The sequence below is a fragment of the Nicotiana sylvestris genome, chromosome 2, assembly GCF_000393655.2.
Source record: "Nicotiana sylvestris chromosome 2, ASM39365v2, whole genome shotgun sequence".
Classification (NCBI taxonomy): Eukaryota; Viridiplantae; Streptophyta; class Magnoliopsida; order Solanales; family Solanaceae; genus Nicotiana; species Nicotiana sylvestris.
The window spans coordinates 149,257,739-149,280,450 of NC_091058.1; the positions used below are offsets into that span (position 1 = coordinate 149,257,739).

Here is a 22,712-nt window from a genome sequence, read left to right on the forward strand (position 1 = left end):
GAGAGGGATTTTTTGGAAGCCAAGTGTGTCTTGTTTGTGAAAGACTTAGGGTATTTATAGTTGAAAGTAGGTAGTGGAATAAAATAAAAAACTTAGTAGTGTACTAATTTAAGAACTCGGAATCAATCACTTAGAGAATCAAGGATGTACTTCCCTGAGTTAGGGGAATCAAGGTCAAACGGAAAGATTCAGTACCATATAAGGGGAAAACGCGGAATCAGTGCATAATTAAACAAGGAAAGGAGCCAGAGTCCATTAGGCATAAAGTAGTTGATTAGGACCAAATTCAGAAAGACCCAATTAAGGAAAGACTAAGTAAAACCAAGTATCATAGTAAATAAGGTAATAAAATCAGTGAATTCAAACAGACGAGTAGAATTATAGGGTCTTGAAGGAAAATCTTTCAATTACGAACAGTTAAGGAAAATCAGAATCAATCATGAGGGGTTATGATTCTTCATGTTTCAACATATAAATAGAGATGAATGAACATAAGTAGCAAATAAAACAAGGTCAATTATATAGGCAAAAAGAAATAAGAGATGAGCAAGAATAGTCATATAGAGGTGATGTAAGTAGGCTAGAAATTCAACCGGACATATTCGAAGCATGGTGACCATGAGAGGTTAACAAGACCAAAGAAAATCAGGCTAAAATGTAGAGCCAAGGCAAAGAAAATCATGCCAACACATGGAACCAAAAGTGGAGAAAATCATGCTAACACACAGAAGCAAGTAAAGGGAATCATGCTAACTCACAGAAACAAGTAAAGAAAAATCTTTAACACAAGTAAAGAGAATCATGTTGACACACAGAACAAGTAAAGGAAAATCTTTAATTAATAGAGCCTTTTAATAGAGTCGAGTTAAAAAGCAGTAGGAACATAAAATCAGTCAAAATAAACAAGGGAAAATGGTATAATCATAAAGAAATCAGTTGAAACCGGTATAGAAAAAACTCCGAGAAAACCCTAGTTTTAAAAGAAAGTAAGAACGGTTTAGACTAGAGGATCTTTCAGAAGAAAGCTCAAAAATAAGCAAATCATAGAAGGTAACAGGTTTAAAGCATGAAAATAACACAGATCTGAGAGATCCAGAAGAGAGTTAGGGTTTCAAAAGGAAACCTAGGTAGTAATCGAAAGAACCTGTTGTAACTTCATAAATCGTAACGCATATGGTGTGATTTTGCCCAAAATCACACCAGAGAAGACTCGAACAGTAGAATCAAAAACCCTAGGTCCGAATCGGCATGACCCAGGACTCTTGAATTCCTTAGAGATGATGAGCAAGGTGCTAAGAGTGACTATTAGAGGCCTAGGGTTTGAGAGATAGTCGCCGGAGATGACCAGAGAAGGAGGTGAGTGGAGGAGTCTAGGCTTAGGTTTGAGAGAAGAGTGGAGATGAGAGAGAATTTGAAGGCGGCGCCTTTGGAAAAGTGACTTAGGGTTAGGGGTCGTTTGAAAATTAAAAAGGAAAGGAATTATTTGGACAGTTGATCTGGGAGATCAACGGTCAGGATTAAAATAGGTAGGTAGGTTCCGGGTTTGGGTAAGGATTAATAGGGTATGGGTCGGGTAATTTGGGTGTGAAACTGGGCTTGAAAGGGGTCCCATTTTGGCTATAATTAAAAGCCAAATTTGGATATTATTTAAATAACCAATTTTCCCCTATTTAATTTATAAAAAATAGTAGGTAGTTTCTAAAAAATAAATTAAGGTACCAAAAAGATTTAAAATACATAATTAACAATTTCAAAATACAGGATCCAATTTTGTGCATATAAACATAATTATATCTAAAATGGGCTAATATTGCAATTATATGCAATTTACCTTTTAAAAATACTAAATATAATTGTGAAAAAACAAAAAAATTACACTAGCCATATTTTGGCATAAATATAGAAATCCACTAAATGAATTATCAAAACAATAATTTCGGAAATAATTATTGGGATTTTATGGATAAAAGGGAGAAAATAAATTAATTTAAACCCTTAAAATTATGGAAAAAATAATAAAAACCTTGGACATGCTTATGTATGCATATATATGCTATTTTGAAGGCTTTTATGCATATTCAAAACATAATGGGAAAATTGGGTATTAACAGCTACCCCTCTTTACATAGGAAGGATGAAAGAGTTTTCGGGTAAAGAAATGATGGCCAATTTTAACTGGATGAGATATTTTGAAAGATAGAGGCCGATATCCAGTTTCTGAGTTGCCTACATATCCCTGGTTTTACAAGAATCAGGCCCTGGGTAGTTCTGAATTCACCTACGAAGTATGCCGATGAAACTACTACAAGAACAGACACGAGATGTGGAAGCGGCTATGATCGGGATGGTTGGAGGGAACTAGAGCGAGATCACTATTTCTAGGATATCGGTTGCTTACTGGTTACCTGCAGATAAAAGATGCTACAATCGTATTTGTGAAAATTTAAACATGATACAAATTCCCTTTGGACCATGAAGGTTGTCTTCGGACGGTTAAAGATGACGTCCTTAGACCATGATGTCCTGGTCCATGAATTATTTTAATGAGGGATTTGCAGGCCATGAAATGATGTTCTCGAACCATGAAAATGGTGCCTCCGAACCATGACGCATTTGAGTAATGATATGCAAATTTGAGAGATCCTCGGGCCATGGCATGGTGTCTTCAGGCTATGAGGATGATGCCTTTAGACTATGACGCCTTTGGATAGATTGGCAATATTTCAGCCCATGATATGCAATAATATGATGTAACAAGACAAGGTTTAGTCTTGTGAAGCAGAGGGCAGAGCTCAGCCCAATTGAAAAGCAGGTAGATAGTAGTAGAAAATAGAGCAATATTGGTGCAAGGAGGGACAATGCTTAGTTCCATGCGAGTGGAGATTCAAGGATTAGCCTTATGCAAATGGGGAGGAAAGGATCAGCCTTATGCAAATGGGGAGGAAAGGATTAGCCTCATGGAAATGCGGAGTCAAGGCTTAGACTCATGCAGGTATGGAGGCAAAGATCAGCCTCATGCAAATATGGAGTTAGGGATTAGACTCATGCAAGATTGGAGACAGAGCTTAGTCTCATGCAAAGAGAAGGCAACGCTTAGCCTTATGCAAATATAGAGGTAGAGCTTAACCTCATGCAAGATTCAGGATAGGGCTTAGTCTCATGCCAAATGGAAGGCAATGCTTAGCCTTATGTAAAATGGAGGCAGGGCTTAGCCTCATGCAAGATTCGGGACAAGGCTTGGTCCCATGCAAATATGAAGTCAAGGATTAGACTCATACAAATATGGATTCAAGGCTTAGACTCATGCAAATATGGAGTCAAGGCTTAGACTCATGCAAATATGGAGTCAAGGATTAGGCTCATGTAAATATGGAGTCAGGGCTTAGACTCATGCAAATATGGAGTCAAGGATTAGACTCATGCAAATGTGGAATCAAGTATTAGACTCATGCAAATATGGAGTCAGGGCGTAGACTCATGCAAGATTCGGGACAGGGCTTAGTCCCATGCAAATGTGGAGTCAAAGATCAGACTCATGCAGAGAGAAAATAGCAGATAAGGTTAGAGTATATCTTAGCTAGGATAAGTTCAGCGTCTAACGGCCGGTTGGAAGGTGAATTTGCTTTGTGTACAAATGCTATCGTCAGATGTGCCTGCATTCAAAGAAAAGTCGTGAGTTTCATGAGGGGAGGTTGGTTCTTGCTTCATTTGATGGTCTTGCCTCGCCCCATTCTGGAAGCCCCTTTCGAGTTACCCTAGGTAGAACCTGACTATTATGAAAAATAGAATTTTCAAAAATATGCATTCATTGATAAAAAATGGAATTATTTTGGAAGCGTATTGATATATCAAGTAACTTTTGATGAACTAGCGACTGTGACACATTTCAAAGGCATTACATCTCTCTTATGTTGGAATTTTGAGGGTCCTCCTCAAAATTCTGCCCCAATTTGGTAGATGATTTTTAACCGTTTGTGGATGGCGGACCTTGCTAAATCTTCAACGGAATTTTGAGAATCCTTCTCAAAATTTTGCCCAAGTTCTTGACTGATGAGTGGCTTCCTCGCATGTGATGGCGCTGGCTGGACTTGCTCCGGAATTTTGAGGACCCTCCTCAAAATTCTTCCCCAGTTCTGATTTTGGGGGAAATGAAAATTTTATTATGATATGACTGAACCCATAAGGATGCCTACGTATCCCCTCTTAAACGGGAATCAGGTCAAGCGTAGTTCAATTACATCAGAAAGGAAAATGTGAAATAATCTAAGCATAGTATCTCTTGACTGTGTCTGAATTGATTGGTTTTGGCCAGATCTCTCCATCCATTTCTGAAAGTATGAGTGTTCCTCCTGTTAGTACTCTGTGAACCATATACGGACCTTGCCAATTGGGATATAATTTCCCCCTGGCTTCATCTTGGTGTAGAAAAATCTTCTTCAATACCAGTTGTCCTGGTGCAACTGCCTTGGTTTAACCCTTTTATTGAAAGCTCTGGACATTCTATTTTGATAGCGTTGGTCGTGGCATAATACGTTCATCCTCTTTCCATCGATAAGGTCCAATTATTCATAGCAACTTCTTACCCACTCCGCATCGCTGATTTCAGCCTTCTGTATGACTCTAAAAGAAGGAATCTCTACCTCGGTTGGGATAACCCCTCGGTACCATAAACTAGCATGTAGGGGGTTGCCCCAGTTGACGTGTGAACTGTGGTGCGTACCCTAATAGAGCAAAGAGTAACTTCTCATGCCACTGCTTGTGATTCTCTACCATTTTCCTTAGTATCCTCTTAATGTTCTTGTTGGCGGCTTCTACGGCTCCATTCATCTAAGGTCGGTAGGCGGTGGAATTCTTGTGCTTGATTTTGAAAGTTTCACATATAGCTTTCATCAGGTCACTGTTGAGGTTGGCAGTATTGTCAGTGATAATGGACTCCGGAACTCCGAATCGGCAGACAATACAATCCTTGACAAAATTTGCGACGACTTTCTTGGTTACAGCTTTGTAAGATGCAGCTTCTACCCATTTCGTGAAGTAATCAATGGCTACCAGAATAAACCGGTGTCCGCTCGAAGTAGTGGACTCAATCGGACCAATAACATCCATTCCCTAGGCGGCAAATGGTCAAGGTGAGCTTGTTGCATTAAGCTCGTTTGGTGGCACTTTTATCATGTTGGAATGTACTTGACATTGAACGCATTTGCGGACATACTGAATACAATCCGTCTCCATTTTCATCCAAAAGTAACTTGCCCTAAGTATATTCTTGGCCAGAACAAAGCCATTCATATGCGAACCACATGTCCCAGCATGTACGTCCTCATGTAGCTTGGAAGCTTCCTTGGCGTCTACACATCTTAGTAAACCCAAATCCGATGTTCTTCTATACAAATTTCCTCTATTATAGAAAAAGTGATTTGACAACCTCTGGAGCATGCGTTTCTGAATGTGATTTGCGTGCTCCGGGTATTCTCCTTTTGATAGGTACTCCTTGATGTCATGGAACCAAGGCTTTCCATCGGCTTCTTCCTCGACATGAGCACAATATGTCGGTTGATTATGGATCCTCACCAGGATGGGATCAATATAGTTTTTATCGGGATGTTGTATCATTGATGACAAAGTGGCTAATACGTCGGCGAACTTGTTCTGAATTATGGGCACATGTCAGAATTCTATCTTCGTGAACCTCCTTTTTAATTCCTGCACATGGTGCAGATATGGCAATATCTTGGAATTCTTGGTAGCCCATTCTCCTTACAACTGGTGCACAAGCAAATCCGAATCACCGATCACCAACAACTCTTGAATGTTAATGTTGAGCCCTAGTATGCAGGCTTCATATTCTGCCATATTGTTGGTGCAGGAAAATCTGAGTTTAGCAGATACGAGATAATGCTGACTCGTTTCTGACACCAAAACTGCTCCAATGCCTACTTCTTTGAAATTTGAGGCTCCATCGAAGAACATCCTCCAACCATCATATGCTTCAGTAATGTCTTCTCCTACGAATGATACTTCTTCATTAGGAAAATATATTTTCAAAGGGTTCGTATTCTCCTCCCATTGGATTTTCAGCGAGGTGATCTGCCAATGCTTGTCCCTTGACCGCCTTTTGAGTTACGTAGATGATGTCGAAATCACTCAGTAGTATCTGCCATTTAGCCAACTTCCTAGTAGGAATGAACTTTTGAAATATATACTTCAAAGGATCCATCCTGGATATAAGATATGTAGTGTAGGCAAAGAAGTAATGCCTCAACTTCTGAGCTGTCCAGGTCAAAGCACAGCAAGTGCGTTCGAGCAGATAATACCGTGCTTCATAAAGTGTGAATTTCTTACTCAGGTAATATATGGCTTGCTCCTTTCTTCCTGTCTCATCATGTTACCCCAAAACACATCCAAAGGCTCAATCTAACACGGTTAGATAAAGCGACAATGGTCGTCCTAGTTCTGGCAAGACCAGAACTGGCAGTGTGGACAAGTATTCCTTGATCTTGTCAAAATCTTCCTAACAATCCTCGGTCTAACTTGTCTCAACATCTTTCCTTAGCATTTTAAATATAGGTTCACATATTACTATGGACTGTTCTATGAATCGGGTGATGTAGTTGAGCCGCCCCAGGAAGCTCATCATGTCCTTCTTGCTTTTGGGTGGTGGTAATTCCTAAGTAGCTTTGACTTTAGTTGTATCAAGTTCGATCCCTCGGTGACTGATGATGAATCCCAATAACTTTCCTGCGGGAACCCCGAATGCACACTCTGCAGGGTTCAACTTCAAATTGTACCTCCTAAGCCTATCAAAGAATTTTCTCAAGTCTACTATGTGATTCGCGGCCCTCTTGGATTTGATAATGACGTCATCCACATATATCTCTATTTCTTTGTGTATCATATCATGAAACATGGTTGTCATGGCCCTCATGTAACTGGCCCCTACATTCTTCAGACCGAATGGCATCATCTTGTAATAGTATACACCCCAAGGCATAATAAAAGTTGTCTTCTCGGCATCTTCTTCATCCATCCAGATTTGGTGATAACCTGCGAAGCAATCTACAAAGGATTGGAGTTCATGCTTGGAGCAGTTATTGATCAGGATGTGCATATTTCGCAGCAGGAAATCATCTTTGGGACTTGCTCTATTTAAATCCCGACAATTGACACATACCCTGTCATTTCCGTCCTTCTTCGGAACTAGCACAATATTAGCTAACCATGTTGGGTACTCAACCACCCTGAGAATCTTGGTTTTGGTCTGCTTAGTAACCTACTCTTTAATCTTCAAACTCATGTCTGATTTGAATTTTCTGAATTTCTGCTTAACTGGCAGGCACATGGGATTGGTAGGCAACTTGTGAGCTACTATAGATGTGCTCAAACCGGTCATATCGTCATACGACCATACGAAGATATCCTTATATTCCTTTAGAAAATGGATGTACTCTTCCTTTTCTATTGGTGATAAGTGAATGCTGATGCAGGTCTCTTTAACGGTCTCGGCATCTCCCAAATTTACTGCTTCTGTTTTGTCCAAGTTGGATTTAGGCTTGTTCTCAAAATTCTCAACTTCTCTGACAATTTCCTTGGGTATCTCATCTTCTTCATCTGAATCACTATTCTCATGTTGTGTTGCCTCATTACATGTCACAGTCACTGGCTCTTCAGGAAAAGTAATAATAACACTGTAGAAGGGAAAAGTATAAAAAATAGTAATGAATAATGATAAAGTATAAATGCATTTGATTAAAACTAAGGAAATTGTTCAAACAAAGCTTGGCTCGCTAGATCGAGCATTTATTTTAAAACAAAGAAATCTTAAAACAAAATTGCTAAAAAAATTAAAATTCCTAGAACGACTTATAAATTCTGCCAAGCTACTCAGGGACTCGGCGGGCTCGGGATGGTGTGACGGTCCAGTTGCTGAGAACAGCTCCCTTTGCCATGGTCTGAATTAAGAGGCCTTTTTCCTCCTCCTCCTCCTCCTCAATTATGGCACTGCAGTCCATATCCTCATCTTCCAAGAACAAATCCTTCAGCCGAGCTAGTGCTTCTTCTTTGGCAGTTCCCCATATTGTGTCTATCTTATGGAAAGCCTGTTCCAAGTAGGGTATCGGTTGTTTAAGAGGGTAATACAGTCCACTCCATGGAGGAGACCATTCCCTGTACTCCTACCATGTATACTAGTATCCGAACCCAAAGTGGTACCATGAGTTTTTAGTCATATCGGCTTGGTGATACCCTAGAGGTTCTTTCCCAACCCTTTGTCGGGTTCATATCCGGATCATGCCAGTATGCTTTCTATTTTGTTACTCCTCACTTATCTTTCTCGACGGCATTGACCCGTTCAATGTGATGATAAGTTTCCCCTCCTAGCCTCCTTCTATGTCTGATGGCCAGGATGGTTTGACTAGTATAGATGGGATTGCTCCCATCCCCATGAATGACTACCTCCGGACGGTTCCATTCGAATTTTACGACTTAATGTAGTGTGGAGGGTACAACTCTAGCAGTATAGATCCATGGGAGGCCCAACAAAGGATTATGTGAGGCTGGTATATCAAGCACTTGGAATTCAACATCGAACCAAGTTGGTCCCATCTGCAAGCAAAGGTTGATTTCCCCAATTGTGGCCCTCTAGGACCCATCGAAAGCATTCATATTCATCTTCCGGTCCGTATTTTATGGAAACCTTTGTCCAACCTTTTCAAGGTATCTAGTGGAAAAATATTCAGACTAGAACCCCATCAACCAGGACCCTGGCAATGAATTTATCTTCAAATTGTACCGTAATATGCAGTGCTCGATTTTGATTTAGACTTTGGGCGGTAGCATCCTCATGGAAGATAATCTTGTGGCTTTCTAGTACCTGTCCGATCATGTTGGCCATTTCTCCACCAGTGATATTATTGGTACATAAGCCTCACTCAGTACTTTCATCAAGGCATTCTTGTGTGCCTCTAAATTCTGCAGTAGTGACAGGATAGATATCTAAGCAGGGACTTTGTTCAAATGATCGACAATAGAATACTTTTTTGCCTGTACTTTCCTTTACAAGTCATCCGGTCCGGTTTCAATGACAGGCTGCCTAGCAGTAGCATCCTTGCTTGAACCTCCCAGGTGTTCAGGTGTGTAGACTCTTCCAGTTTTAATCATCCCTTGTGTGGTGTTAGATTCCTCTATCTTAGTCTTCCCTTTTCGCCGAGCCTCGGCGACATAATCCCAGGGTATCGCTTTTGAGTTGAATAGGGGTGTGGTTGAAACCGTCACAGTAAAAAGTGTGATCACTTCTACTTCAAATGGAGCGGAGGTGGTTGTGGGTGGAGTTACTTCCACCTCGAATGGAACTGATGCAGTTACCTCAACGTCAATAGGTGCCTGAGTCTGAACCACAATAGGAGTAAGTGTAACTGCCACCTTGAAGTCATTGCCTTCTTGGATAAGCCTGATCGATCCCATCGGGGTCCCATTCTTCATTCATTTCTATAACATGCACACCATCGCCTCTATGATCATGGAAGGGATTGTTGCATACATTAGGTGCAGTTTCCTTTGCTTGTATGACCTTGTTGTCAATGAGTGTCTGAATCTTATCCTTCAATGTTCGGCACTCAGCAGTGGTGTGCCCTTTTATACCGGAGTGGTATGCACAAGTTTTGTTCAGATTGACCCATTGGGATATATTTTCCAACACTACAGCGGGAATATGAGTGATATAACATGTGGCCTTTAACCTTTTGTACAATTGGTCGATGGGCTCAGTAATGGCGGTGTATTCTCTAGGTGGCTTGCGGTCGAAATTGGGTCTTGGTTTTGGATAATTTTGGCGAGTTGGTGGTGATTGGAAGTGGTATGGTTAGGAATTGTAGGTATGATGGACAGTCGTTGGTAGGGAATATCTGGGAGATAAGGGTTGATATGTAGGTGGTGATACTTGGTATGTGGGTGGAGATTCTTGGTATGTGGGTGGAGATGCTTGGTATGTAGGTGGAGGTGCTTGGTATGTGAGTGGAGTTTTTAGGCCATAGGCAACCATTACTGCCATAACATCTCTCTTCTTTGATATGCCACCTAATTGTAGTGCCTTGTTCGTGGCTTGCAGCGCCTCGAAATTTGTTACCATCCCGCTCTTGATTCCTTCCTCGATTCTTTCCTCGAGCTTGATGATATCATAGAATTTGTGATATTTTATGACCATCAGTCTCTCATAATATTGTGGATCCTGTGCTTTGACGAAGAATTTATTCATCTATTCTTCGTCCAAAGCGGGCCTGACCGTGGCGGCTTCCGACCTCCAACGAGTAGCATATTCGCGGAAAGTCTCAGTGGGCTTCTTCTTGAGATTCTGGATGTAGAAGACATCAGGTGCATTTTCTGTATTGAACCTGAATCGGTCCATGAAATCTGACGCCATGCTTACCCAATTGGACCATTTCTTGGGATTCTGGCTGATATACCAAGACAATCTGTCCCTAGTAAGGCTCCTTATAAAGAGCTTCATCCGAATCTTTTCATCTTTTCCATCCCCAACCAACTTATCACAGTAAGTCTTTAGGTGAACCCTGGGATCACCTGTACCATCGAACATTTTGAACTTGGGAGGTTTTATACCCCTCTGGCAATTCTACATTGGGCTGTATGCACAGATCTTCATAGTTTAAACCTTTTATTCCCCTATCGCCTTCGACACCTTGAACCTGGTTTGTTAACTTCTTGAGTTCTTCAGCCATGTTCTTAATGAGCAGGGCCTTTTTAGAGGGTTCTGTTGCATAGGAGATTGGATGAGTAGAATGTGGTATAGTTTCCACGTATATGAGGTTGCTCTGATAAGTGCTAGGAACTTGGGTATAGTGATGGTCATTGGTGGAGTTTTGTGGATCTGGAATGAGTGGTAGTGTATTTTGGGTATTGTGGTAAGTGGTGGTTGGTAGGTATGGAATTGGTTGATGTTGTGGTGGAGTTGGTATCAGTAATGGATTGACATTTTGAGGTGAAGTTGCGTATTGATTTGGTATGGTAGGGTTTTGTGGCTATTGGTTTGGAGAAGGTGTTGTGTTTTTTGCGTTCTGTTGGTGGATATCAGGGACATTGAGGGTGAGTGACAAGTTAGCCAAATTGCGGACCTTCTCAAGTTGTCCTTGCAGTTCTAGTATCTTTTGTTCAAGTCACAAAACCAAGTCTTTCGGGGCCGGATTACTACAGCCATCGGAGGTCTCTACGTTCTCAATGTTTTCCTTTCGAATTCCACTTAAGTCATCCATCTTTGCTTTCCCCCTGCCTTTTGTGTTGCTTGGAGGAGGAGGAGGAGGTAGAGGGCCTCTGGATCTGGTATAATATGTTGATGAGGCTAGTATGGATGAACTAACCTATGGGGATGAGAATAATAATAAAAAAAAAATAAACAAAACAAAAAGGTAACAAGTTAGCGAGGATCCTGAAATGTTTGCAGTATTTAAACACACATAGTGCGAGATATAAATTCGTATCCTAATTTGGGAGCCTTTGTGCCCGAGGTAGGCCTAGTGACAAATAAATTTGAAGAACTTAAAATGCCAATAAATGCTTCATTTCATAATATAAAATAGACGAATCCAAAACGACACTAACATAATAACAAAAACAAGTCACTACTAACACTTGGCCTTATTACATTTTAAGAAAAGCAAGTAAATCTAATCTATTTGGTCCCAGAAAGACCTTCCCCAGAGTCGATCTTCTAGACTCTATCAAACAGATCTCCCAGCTCGCGCAGTCCTAGCAGCAAGTAGGCTCGGGCCAGATGTCCTCCCACGGCTCCTTCAGCATTCTGACAGATTTCAGTCCTTTTTATGACTTTGTCCTCTAGTTCCACTATTCCTCACTCCAGGTATTCCAATTTTCTGTCGGAAGTGACCGCCATCTCTTTCCATTCCTCGATCAACCTCATGTTTCTCTCATGTATCTCCCGATGCTCATTCTTAGAGTCGTGGACTCTCTTGCGCAGCCTGTTGTACTTGACTTGGGCTTCAGCTTCCTCATCTTTGATTCTATTCCCACGACCAGTCCCCGGTGTCACCGCTCCTTTCAAATTGTCCTCCAACCATGCAGGCTAGAGAGGCTCACACCCCACGTGATATCTGTCTGGCTCGATAGTGCTTTTCTCCACAATGATTTTGCATTGCCACATGTGCTGAGCTTGGCACTTGTAAGGTATGTCATCGTCTTGGAAATCTGCCCTGAAATGACTCATCTTGACGACCCTTGGTATAACCTGCTTTCTGCCTGCTTGCCTCATAACTCGTATAGGAACATATGGATATATCCTTCTCAACCCGATTAACACCAAATGCAGAGCATCTCTAGACCTAATAATGAACTCGTCCATTGGAAACTATTCAACCATCCACTGCACCTGTTCCTCGGTCAGATTGTCGAAGAACTCTACCTATTAGCTGACACTTTCCAGATGAGCAAATCTGTCCGGAACGTAGGTCATCTGCTTAGGGTGATGGAAAGAGATGTGGTCGTTCTTAGCCCTTCGCGACAATTCTTGGCGATAGAGACCCTTTTGGAGATGTTCCAACAACCATAACTGTAGCAGCAAGTTGCAACCCTCGAAATGTTGGACCCCTCTTTGACAGTGTTCCAGGACCCTATAGATACCAGCTATGATCATGGGGACTATGGTATACATCTTCCCATTAATCCCCTCCATCAGAGTTTTAGCGACCATAGCCAACCTGGTGTGGATTCTTCCCTTTTTCATTGGGAACACTATCATCCCCAGAAAGCACACGATGAACACGAACACTCTACGGTGGATGTGACCTAGTAAAGTGAGGGTGATCTCATCATGATAAGTGCGAGAAGGACTTGCTATGGCCATACCTCTTGTAGAGATATTCAAAAGGTATGTAGGAGTCCTTCAGGCACACTAAGTCGACATTCTTTTTCAGTCCCATCATTTTCAAAAATCCCCTGCCTATACGGTTTTTTGGTACCAAAAGCCCGGGACTGTCCCAAGTCGACACGGCAAGTCCTCCTATTTCCTCTAGGAGTAGTGTCATTTCTATATCGCCGAATTGGAACATGACTCTTTCACTATCCCAGAATAGGGTGGCAGCCTCGATTAGTTTCTTGTTTGGTTCAATATCTAGTAGGTAAGGCAAATTACCCAGATACTTTTTCACATGTTTCTTGTCACTTGTGGAAAGATCCTCCCACCAATTTAGCAACAATGGAGGGATATTGCTAATCGTACCGAATCTGGGGACTTCGTGCCTCATTTTCTGCAAAATAAAAGGGTTAGGCCTTACCCCCACCGGACTTGACTACTTATACATTTACGATCAGCATATCGGCATTTAGTTCTCCAAATTAATGCATAGAACACGATTGCGTTCGGTGGGATTATGGAAAACCCGATGGACTTTGAATAAGGCTTATCTTAAAGGATCATTATGTGGAGAACATATTTGATCCAACTAGGTTTGACCATGATGCATACACAATTTAAATCGAGTAAGGTTTCTATGGGGTTTTAGACTGGTACCCTCAAGCGGACAACTTGAGGGGGAAGGCACAGAACCGTCGACTGCACCGCTGATCGACTGGTTTTACCACAAATAAGCTTTTCCGAATTTAAGGTTAACAAATAGGAAGAATGAAACCACTCATTAAAGCGTTGCAATAGGATTTGAGACGCACGAGTGGAATATGATATGGAGCATGATTTATGCAGTAGTTGATAACATGTAGGCAAATATTTTTGCGTAGGAAAAAAATAAATATAACATTTAAATAATTGAAAAGACAGTTACATAAAAAGCCAAACAAAGAGACAAGTCAATTTTCAGGGTAATAAAGGAATCATAAACGCTTGAAAAAAATAGACAATTAAATCCAGATAAGGGAGTAGGGTGTGGGATAAACATGCTTGGAATAATTTGTAAAAACAAGTTCATTATGGTAAGAGCCTAAAAATATCCCCAGCAGAGTTGTCATGCTGTCGCGCCTCCTTTTTCCCATTCTTGCAGAGGGAGGTCCAGGTTTTGACATTCACGGGGTGTAATGACTCGTTTCCTTTTGGGAATTGGGTATTTGAAGAGTCGCTACCTAGCGGATTATGGTGCGTTAGGGCACTTAGAGCAATTAACTCTTGGGTTGGTTTGCATTACCAGAGATTAGGGTAAGGGCTCGAAATAACCTCGAGGGGAAGGTGTTAGGCACCCCTCTTGGTCCACAGCTGTGGGTCCCGACTGAACTTATACTTACAAATTAGTCCATATAAACAAGTAAGTAGTAAAGCTCATTGAACAAGTCAAGTAATTAAATAAAGGTTTGAACAAATTATACAAACAAAGTTTTAAATAAGGAGAGGGGTAAGAAGGGGTCCTAGGTTATTTATCCTATAGGATCACCCCACGCAATGTCCGGTAAACACTCCTCAATGAGGGTCTACACGTGACATTAATGCGTAGTCATCATATCCCATGTCCACCCTTCCCATTCTCTTATTGGTCATGCAAAGCGAGTGTTTGGTCATTGATTCTTATTGCGTGCTGCTACCCGTCCCTTCTTAATAGTCCCGGAGGGAGTTGGGACCTCTACCTATAGGTAGTTCCAGACGTACCCCTAAGGTTTTAAAGGCAAAACTCTAAGGCAACAGTCAAAAAGCATCTAGGACTTTCACATAATGAGAGCAAGTAAAAGGCTCATAGTTTCCTCCGCAAACAAGCATGCATGCAGCACGACTCAACCACAAGTAAGGTCTTTAGTAATCAAAGTCCTAAAACAGAAATTCTAAGTGATTATGCAGAAATAAACCACTTTCAAATATAGAAGTCATAACATTATTAGCTGTCTAGGACCTTCTCTTTAAAAGCTTATTAGAATTCAGAGACGTCGAGTGGCAGAAACAGCTTCAGAGAAATGCAAGTTTTGAAAATGCCCTAAGGCTTGCCTATATGCAGAACTGTGTCTATGTTAATGGAGAAACATACAAGTTTTCGAAATAGAACCTTTCAATACCTATTGGAAGAATATCTAACGGGATTAAAGCAATTATGAAAGGACCGGTTTTAGAGAGTTATCGCTTGACAAGGCCAGTTATAAGAAGTAAACTAGGTGAGATAAAATCGACACATTAGGCTAATTAGATTATCATACATAATTGCGAGTAGAAGTCCCTGTAGGCATGGTATCTAGGCGTGTTACTAGTTTTAGGCAATTAGCAGTAACTTATTGAATCAGAATTATGTCTTATAGGCATGGTATCTATACTTGAATTGATTTAAAACATGATGGCTTGGAACCTGGAAACGTGGTTTCTAACATGACAAATGCAGGATTTATGAACATTGTTTATATCTGATGCAAATGACATTAAAAGTGAAAAACCTATAGACATGATGTCTATTATGCAAAATAAAATCAGATTCAACAAGAGTCATACCCTATGAATATGTTTTCTATTGAGTAAAGCAGGAAGATTTGAAAGTAAAATCTAATAGCAGGATTTTTACCCATATTACCCCATAAAGTATACATCTACCCACCCCTTTTACTAAATTACCCCGAATTATCTGTTTACAAAATATTACAGGCCAACAAATGAATTACATAAATGAAATAGAAAAGTAAGAAGCAATTATATAGGGAGCCTGCAATCAGGCCCAAGTTTCCCAAAGCCTCCAATGGTCTTTCAAACCTCATTTCCACAGACAAATCAGGGTCTAGGTTCATCAAAGTTACCTAAGGGTCTCAAGGACCCCGGTCAATGCTTACACCTAGACTTAGTAGCCAAGCATTGAACTAGTGCAGTGTGGAAAGCCAGCCTCAGTATGCCTGAGTTCCAAGGGTTCTCAAGAGGATCCCAAGACAGTACACATACTAGAGGGGACAGAACTTATTAACTAAGAGTAGAGTGAAAGTGCAGGACACATGTTTGAAAGAAGTTTATTAAAGAGTGGACTTAAAGGTCTGTGTTGAAAGCAATTAGTAAAGCAATAGAGGTTGTTTGAAAAAGGTTGGAGTAGTAAACAGAGTTCAAACACTTCAGGATAAGACCACAAACAACAAGTTCACATAATCTAAATGTATTCAGTAATCACACAGGGGTTAAGGGGTTTGGGGATACACAGACATTTCCTGCAGACACATGACCCCAGCAAGAGTATTAGGAGTGATATGGATATGCTAAGAGATAGCTTGACACTATCATAATCATAAATCAGTCATGAGGAACATAAACACCAAAAGGGGAATAGGGATTTGGGATTCACAAAATGGTAAGTGCACAGTAGGTAAAGGAAAACAATTGTCCAGACATGCTTGAATCACACAAGGGAATACATGAGCTTAAAGGGATGGGAGTTAACTAGCATGTTTAACTACAAACTCCACAACAAAACCATAAGTAAAAGCAAGCTAGAAATAAAAGAAACTGAAACAAGAAAAGAAACATGTTGTTGTTGTGGTTGTAAATTAAACTAGGACATACCAGTGAAGATAGAAGTAAGCAGAATAAAAGAACCAAAGAGCACAAATGATTAGCCATGACTTGCAGTCGGCTAATAGTAATAGAATAACATAGAGATTTTAAATAAGAAAGGGGTTTCTTGGAAGCCAAGTGTGTCTTGTTTGTGAAAGACTTAGGATATTTATAGTTGAAAGTAGGTAGTGGAATAAGGTAAAAAAACATAGTAGTATACTAATTTAAGAACTCAGAATCAATCACTTAGAGAATCAAGGAAGTACTTCCTTGAGTTAGGGGAATCAAGGTCAAACGGAAAGATTCAGTACCATATAAGGGGGAAAGGAGGAATCGGCGCATAATTAAACAAGGAAAGAAGCTAGAGTCCATTAGGCATAAAGTAGTCGATTAGGACCAAATTCAGAAAGACCCAATTAAGGAAAGACTAAGTAAAACCAAGTATTATAGTAAATAAGGTAATAAAATCAGTGAATTCAAACAGACAAGTAGAATTCTAGGGCCTTGAAGGAAAATCTTTCAATTACCAACAGTTAAGGAAAATCTGAATCAATCATGAGGGGTAATGATTCTGCGTGTTTCAACATATAAATAGAGACGAATGAATAGAAGTAGCAAACAAAACAAGGTCAATTATATAGGCAGAAAGAAATAAAGATAAGCAAGCACAGTCATATAGAGGTTATGTAAGTAGGCTAAAAATTCAATAGGACATATTCAAAGCATGGTGACCATGAGAGATTAACAAGACCAAAGAAAATCAGGCTAACATGCAGAGCCAAGGCAAAGAAAATCATGCCAACACATGGAACCAAAAGTAGAGAAAATCATGCTAACACACAGAAGCAAGTAAAGGGAATCATGCTAACTCACAGAAACAAGTAAAGAAAAATCTTTAACACAAGTAAAGAGAATCATGCTGACACACAGAACAAGTAAAGGAAACTCTTTAAAAAATAGGGCCTTTTAAAAGAGTCGAGTTAAAAAGCAGTAGGAACATAAAATCGGTCAAAATAAACAAGGGAAAAAGGTTTAATCATAAAGAAATCAGTTGAAACCGGTATAGAAAAAACTCCAAGAAAATCTTAGTTTTCAAAGAAAGTAAGAACAGTTTAGACTAGAGGATCTTTCAGAAGAAAACTCGAAAATAAGCAAATCATAGAAGGAAACAGGTTTAAAGCATGAAAATAACATAGATCTGAGAGATCCAGAAGAGAATTAGGGTTTCAAAAGGAAACCTAGGTAGAAATCGAAAGAACCTATTTTAACTTCATAAATCGTAACACACATGGTGTGATTTTGCCTAAAATCACACCAGAGAAGCCTCGAACAATAGAATAAGAAACCCTAGGTCCGAATTGGCATGGCCCAGGACCCTTGAATGCCTTAGAGATGATGAGCAAGGTGATGAGAGTGACCATTGGAGCCTTGGGGTTTGAGAGATAGTCGTCGGAGATGACCGGAGAAGGAGGTGAGTGGAGGAGTCTAGGGTTAAGTTTAAGAGAAGAGTGGATATGAGAGAGCATCTAAATGCGGTGCCTTTGGAAAAGTGACTTAGGGTTAGGGGTCGTTTGAAAATTAAAAAGGAAAGGAATTATTTGGACCGTTGATCTGGGAGATCAACGTTCAGGATTAAAATGGGTAGGTGGGTTCCGGGTTTGGGTAAGGATTAATAGGGTATGGGTTGGGTAATTTGGGTGTGAAATTAGGCTGGAAAGGGGTCCAATTTTGGCTATAATTGAAAGCCGAATTTGGTTGTTATTTAAATAGCCAATTTTCCCTTATTTAATTTATAAAAAATGGATGGTAATTTATGGAAAATAAATTAAGGTACCAAAATGATTTAAAATATATAATTAACAATTTAAAAATGTAGGATCCAATTTTATGCATATAAACATAATTATATCTAAATATGGGCTAATGTTGCAATTATATACAATTTAGCTTTTAAAAATACTAAATATAATTGTGAAAACACATAAAAATTAGATTAGCCATATTTTGGCATAAATATAGAAATTCAATAAATAAATTATCAAAATAATAATTTTGGAAATACTTATTGGATTTTATGGATAAAAGGGGAGAAAATAAATCAATTTAAACCCTTAAAATTATGGGAAAAATAATAAAACCTTGGGCATGCTTATGTATGCATATATATGCTACTTTGAAGGCTTTTATGCATATGCAAAACATATAGAAAAAATTGGGTATCAACAGGTAGAACAACGCCTTCACATTCTTGTTTAAATTCAATACCAAACCATTTTATGCAATACACTTTACTGCCCAGAAAGACCCTTAATAAAATAGATAAAGTACAAAGAGATTTCATCTGGGGGTCTACAAATGAGAGGAAAAAAATTCACCTTATAAATTGGTCTACCATTTGGCAATCAAAAACAAATGGAGGACTGGGTATCCATAATGCAAATTCAAAAAATGCACATTAGCTAGTATCGTATGGAGAATGCTCACCAATGCTACCTCTCCTTGGGCTACTCTATTAATCTCTTCCTATGCATCTAGTAATGCCAAGAATAAAAATTCTTTCATTTGGAAAAGCATTAAAAAGGGATGAGATTTATGCTCTAAAGGTATTATTTGGTCTCCTCACATTCTCTCCAACATGAACATGTGGGAAACCAATTGGATCCCAAAGGTAGGAAGTCTTAGGGAAACAGTGGAAGGACCAGTCCAAAAAAAGGATCAAACTTTAAAATTAAAAGACTTATTTAATGGGGAAAACTGGGACTTTGATAAAATTTCTCTTAATATTCCTAACAATATTAAGGAAACCATCAGTAAGGTTAGAATCCGGCTAAAGAGACCAAGAAGTGACATTCCTATATGGTCACTAACTACTAAAAGTTTGTTCACATCCAAATCATGCTACAACTTATTAGAGTCTCCAAAAACAACCTAGTAGATTTCCAATGGGTTTGGAACCTTAATTGTGCCAATAAAATAAAATTCTTTATGTGGCAATATCTCCATAATAGGATTCCCTGTAGATAATATCTGGCACGAATTAGCTTAAACGTCGATCCAATGTGCTCTATATGCATAAATAACGAGGAAGAATCTATAGCCCACATTTTCTTTACCTGCAAAGCGACCAAATATTTTTGGGATAATGTTGGGTGGCATCAATACTATAAAGCACCAGGTGACCACTGGCTGAACCAATTGAAAATTTTTAACTATCCAATTAGAAATAATTTTATTAATTGGGACCTCTTCTTTTCTTTTATTATATGGTACACTTGGATGAATAGAAACAATAATTACCAAAATAATACGACTACTCTCATCAATAGTGAATTTATTATTCAAAAGGCTACTGAATATAAACTCGTCACTGAAAAAAGTATGTACACTCCTCCAAAAATCCACATCAAAATTGCATGGCAAAAAACCACCAAAAGGATGGTCTAAACTTAATGTTGATGCTAGTTTTGACAGTGTTACACAAAAATGTGGATTGGGAGGTATTTTCACGGATGCCAAAGGACACTGGATTGCGGGCTTTGGTTAACAATCATATGCAGGCGGATCATTAGAAGCGGAGATAAAAGCTCTACTATAGGGACTCAAAATGGCTAAGGATGGAGAATGTACCCGCTAATAATAGAGATAGATTCTGTGGAGGCTATCCAATCCATCCTACAGGACAATAGGTTATATGACGATATTGTTAATGAATGTAGGTGGTTAATGCACCAACATAAGGAGATAATCCTCCAGCACACATTCAGGCAAGGGAATAGTGTAGCTCATGAAATGGCAAGAAAGGCTAAGGATCAATTGGAAGACAAGAACACTTTTGTTGAAGCTCCACCCTATGTAAAATGTTTTGTGGAAAAGGAACTACTAGAACAATATGTTTTTGAGAAATTTCTATCTTGTGATGCTTGTAACACTAGAGCAAGCCTATGTAATCAAAGGGTCCTTAGAGATATCAAGTATGCATACAATGTATTGAACCCTACTTAATTACTAATATATATATTTTCTGTTTCCTAAAAAAAAATTCACACACCAGAAACTCAAATTCAAAACCTACAAGTTTCTAAAGACTAATATATGCAACATGATCAGCTTACACTATCAATTTATTAATTTTTGGGGTACCTGTTCGTGCATGCCATGAAATATTTATCTATAATTAATTTAATTAAGTCATTTTACAATATAATCTTTTTTACAATTTTGATACATATGAGTTGTACTCTACGAATTTACATGCACAAGTACCCTAAGGTAGTACATTGTTATCATCATGACAAACAAGAAAATAAATAATAAAAAAAAAAAACTGATTGTAGGGCCTTTGGTTTTTCGCCCCTACGTTCAACTATGGGGTGGGGGTTAGAAAGTAAGCTAAGATTTTGGTTGAGTTTAATAGTTTTAATCCATAATTTATATTTGTATTACTAAATTTATTGAATATATATAAATATTAATTCAAAATTGTTATGATAAATATCACATTATGGTGGATGTCTACTCTTCTTCCATGATTTTCATCTCAAATGTTTAATGATATATTTTGTATGTTCAATGACATATTTTCTTCACTTTTTATGCCTATATAAAGGCCTTGTAATAGATAGGAAAATACACATAATTGAAGAAGAAAATCTCTTCCTTCTCTCTATCTCCATTTCTTCTTCATGTTTTACTAAATTGCTTTATTTTCTTGTTCCATATTGTTACTTTGAGTTATATTTCATAACACGTTATCAACACGATTCTAGCCTTGTCGAAAGTTAAGTGCAATTCTTCATCCGAAAGGTATAACAGGTTATCTTCTACATTTCTTCTTCTCTTCTTGCCATTCTAGTGGTATTGTATTGTATGAATTAAGTCAAATTGTTATCATGACAAGTGATCATTACGAATCAATATGAATCACACTACACTGTGGCAAACATGATAAATTGCTAGTTATTGGCATTAAAATCCATCACATTAAACCTATATTATTATGTATATTTTGTCTTCATTTATAGAAATTGTTGTTTGATATAATATGTAACCTTTCATTCTCAAATCTGCATAAGTACTAATAAATAGATTAATGTTATCATTATCACTATATGTTTTATATGGCAACACAATTTAAACATTCGTAATGTTTATATCCATTTATTTATTTTCACTATCATCTTAATCATTTCTAATTCATTTATTTTCTTTGATAGTTTTTACTATGTCAAATTTGTCAAAGCTTGAGTTTGTGACACTTGATATTTCTGGAAAGAATTACCTATCATGGGTTCTCGATGCTAAGATTCACTTAGCCGCTAAAGGCCTTGGTAACACCATTACTCAGGGTAATGAGGCATCAAGCCAGGACAAGGCGAAGGCCATGATTTTCCTTCGTCATCATTTGGATGAAGGTTTGAAGGTTGAATATTTAACAGTGAAAGATCCACTTGAATTGTGGACTGGCCTGAAGGAAAGGTATGATCACCTTAAGGCTACGGTATTGCCAAGGGCTCGATATGAGTGGATGCACTTACGATTGCAAGATTTTAAAACCGTAAGTGAGTATAACTCTGCTGTATTTCGAATAACTTCCCAATTGAAATTATGTGGGGAAGTTATGAATGATGAGGATTTGCTGGAAAAAACTCTTACAACTTTCCATGCCTCAAATATGGTATTACACAACAATACCGTGAAAGGGGTTTTAAAAAGTATTCTGAATTGATCTCATGCCTTCTGGTGGCTGAGCAACATAACACCCTTTTACTGAAAAATCATGAAGCTCGTCCCACAAGGTCAGCTCCGATTCCTGAAGCAAATATGGCAGCTAGACATGATAAGTCTGAAAAAAGACAGAATAATAATCATGGCCATATGAATGTACGTGGGTATGGCAATGGTAAGAGACGATATGATAGTCGTCATCGTGGTGGTCATGGAAAACGAAAGAACAATATGGGTTCTCAAAACAATCCTTCAAGAGGCAAAAGTGGTAACTGCCACCGCTGTGGCATGAAAGGTCATTGGAAAATTGAATGTCGTGCACCTGAGCATTTTGTCAGGCTTTATCAAAACTCCATCAAAAGAAAGGCAAATAATGTTGGAGCATCTTCTGCTAATGCCCCAGTGGAGTCACACTTGACCTTTAAAAATGATTTTGAGGCAGGGCCTTCAAACAAAAATGATGACAATGCCGAGGAAAATCTTGCTTTGAAAGATGATGATTTTCAAGGCCTCGATG

The 22,712-nt window shown here is 38.9% G+C and overlaps 1 protein-coding gene across 1 annotated transcript; it reads left to right on the forward strand.

The window, feature by feature from the left end:
* The first annotated feature begins 20,260 nt into the window (after positions 1 to 20,260).
* On the forward strand, positions 20,261 to 22,196 carry LOC138885772 (uncharacterized). The gene is made up of 2 exons (XM_070166751.1): positions 20,261 to 20,393; positions 21,685 to 22,196. The coding sequence occupies exons 1-2, from the start codon at positions 20,261 to 20,263 to the stop codon at positions 22,194 to 22,196; spliced, it is 645 nt and encodes a 214-aa protein (XP_070022852.1).
* Positions 22,197 to 22,712: the final 516 nt, after the last annotated feature.

What these genes read in the sequence shown, in the direction of transcription:
- LOC138885772 (XM_070166751.1), top strand. Translation starts at nt 20,261, where the DNA reads ATGGCAAGAAAGGCTAAGGATCAATTGGAAGACAAGAACACTTTTGTT. An exon ending in ATTTCTATCTTGTGATGCTT is followed by an intron (nt 20,394 to 21,684) that starts GTAACACTAGAG and finishes TTTCTTTGATAG; the next exon opens with TTTTTACTATGTCAAATTTG.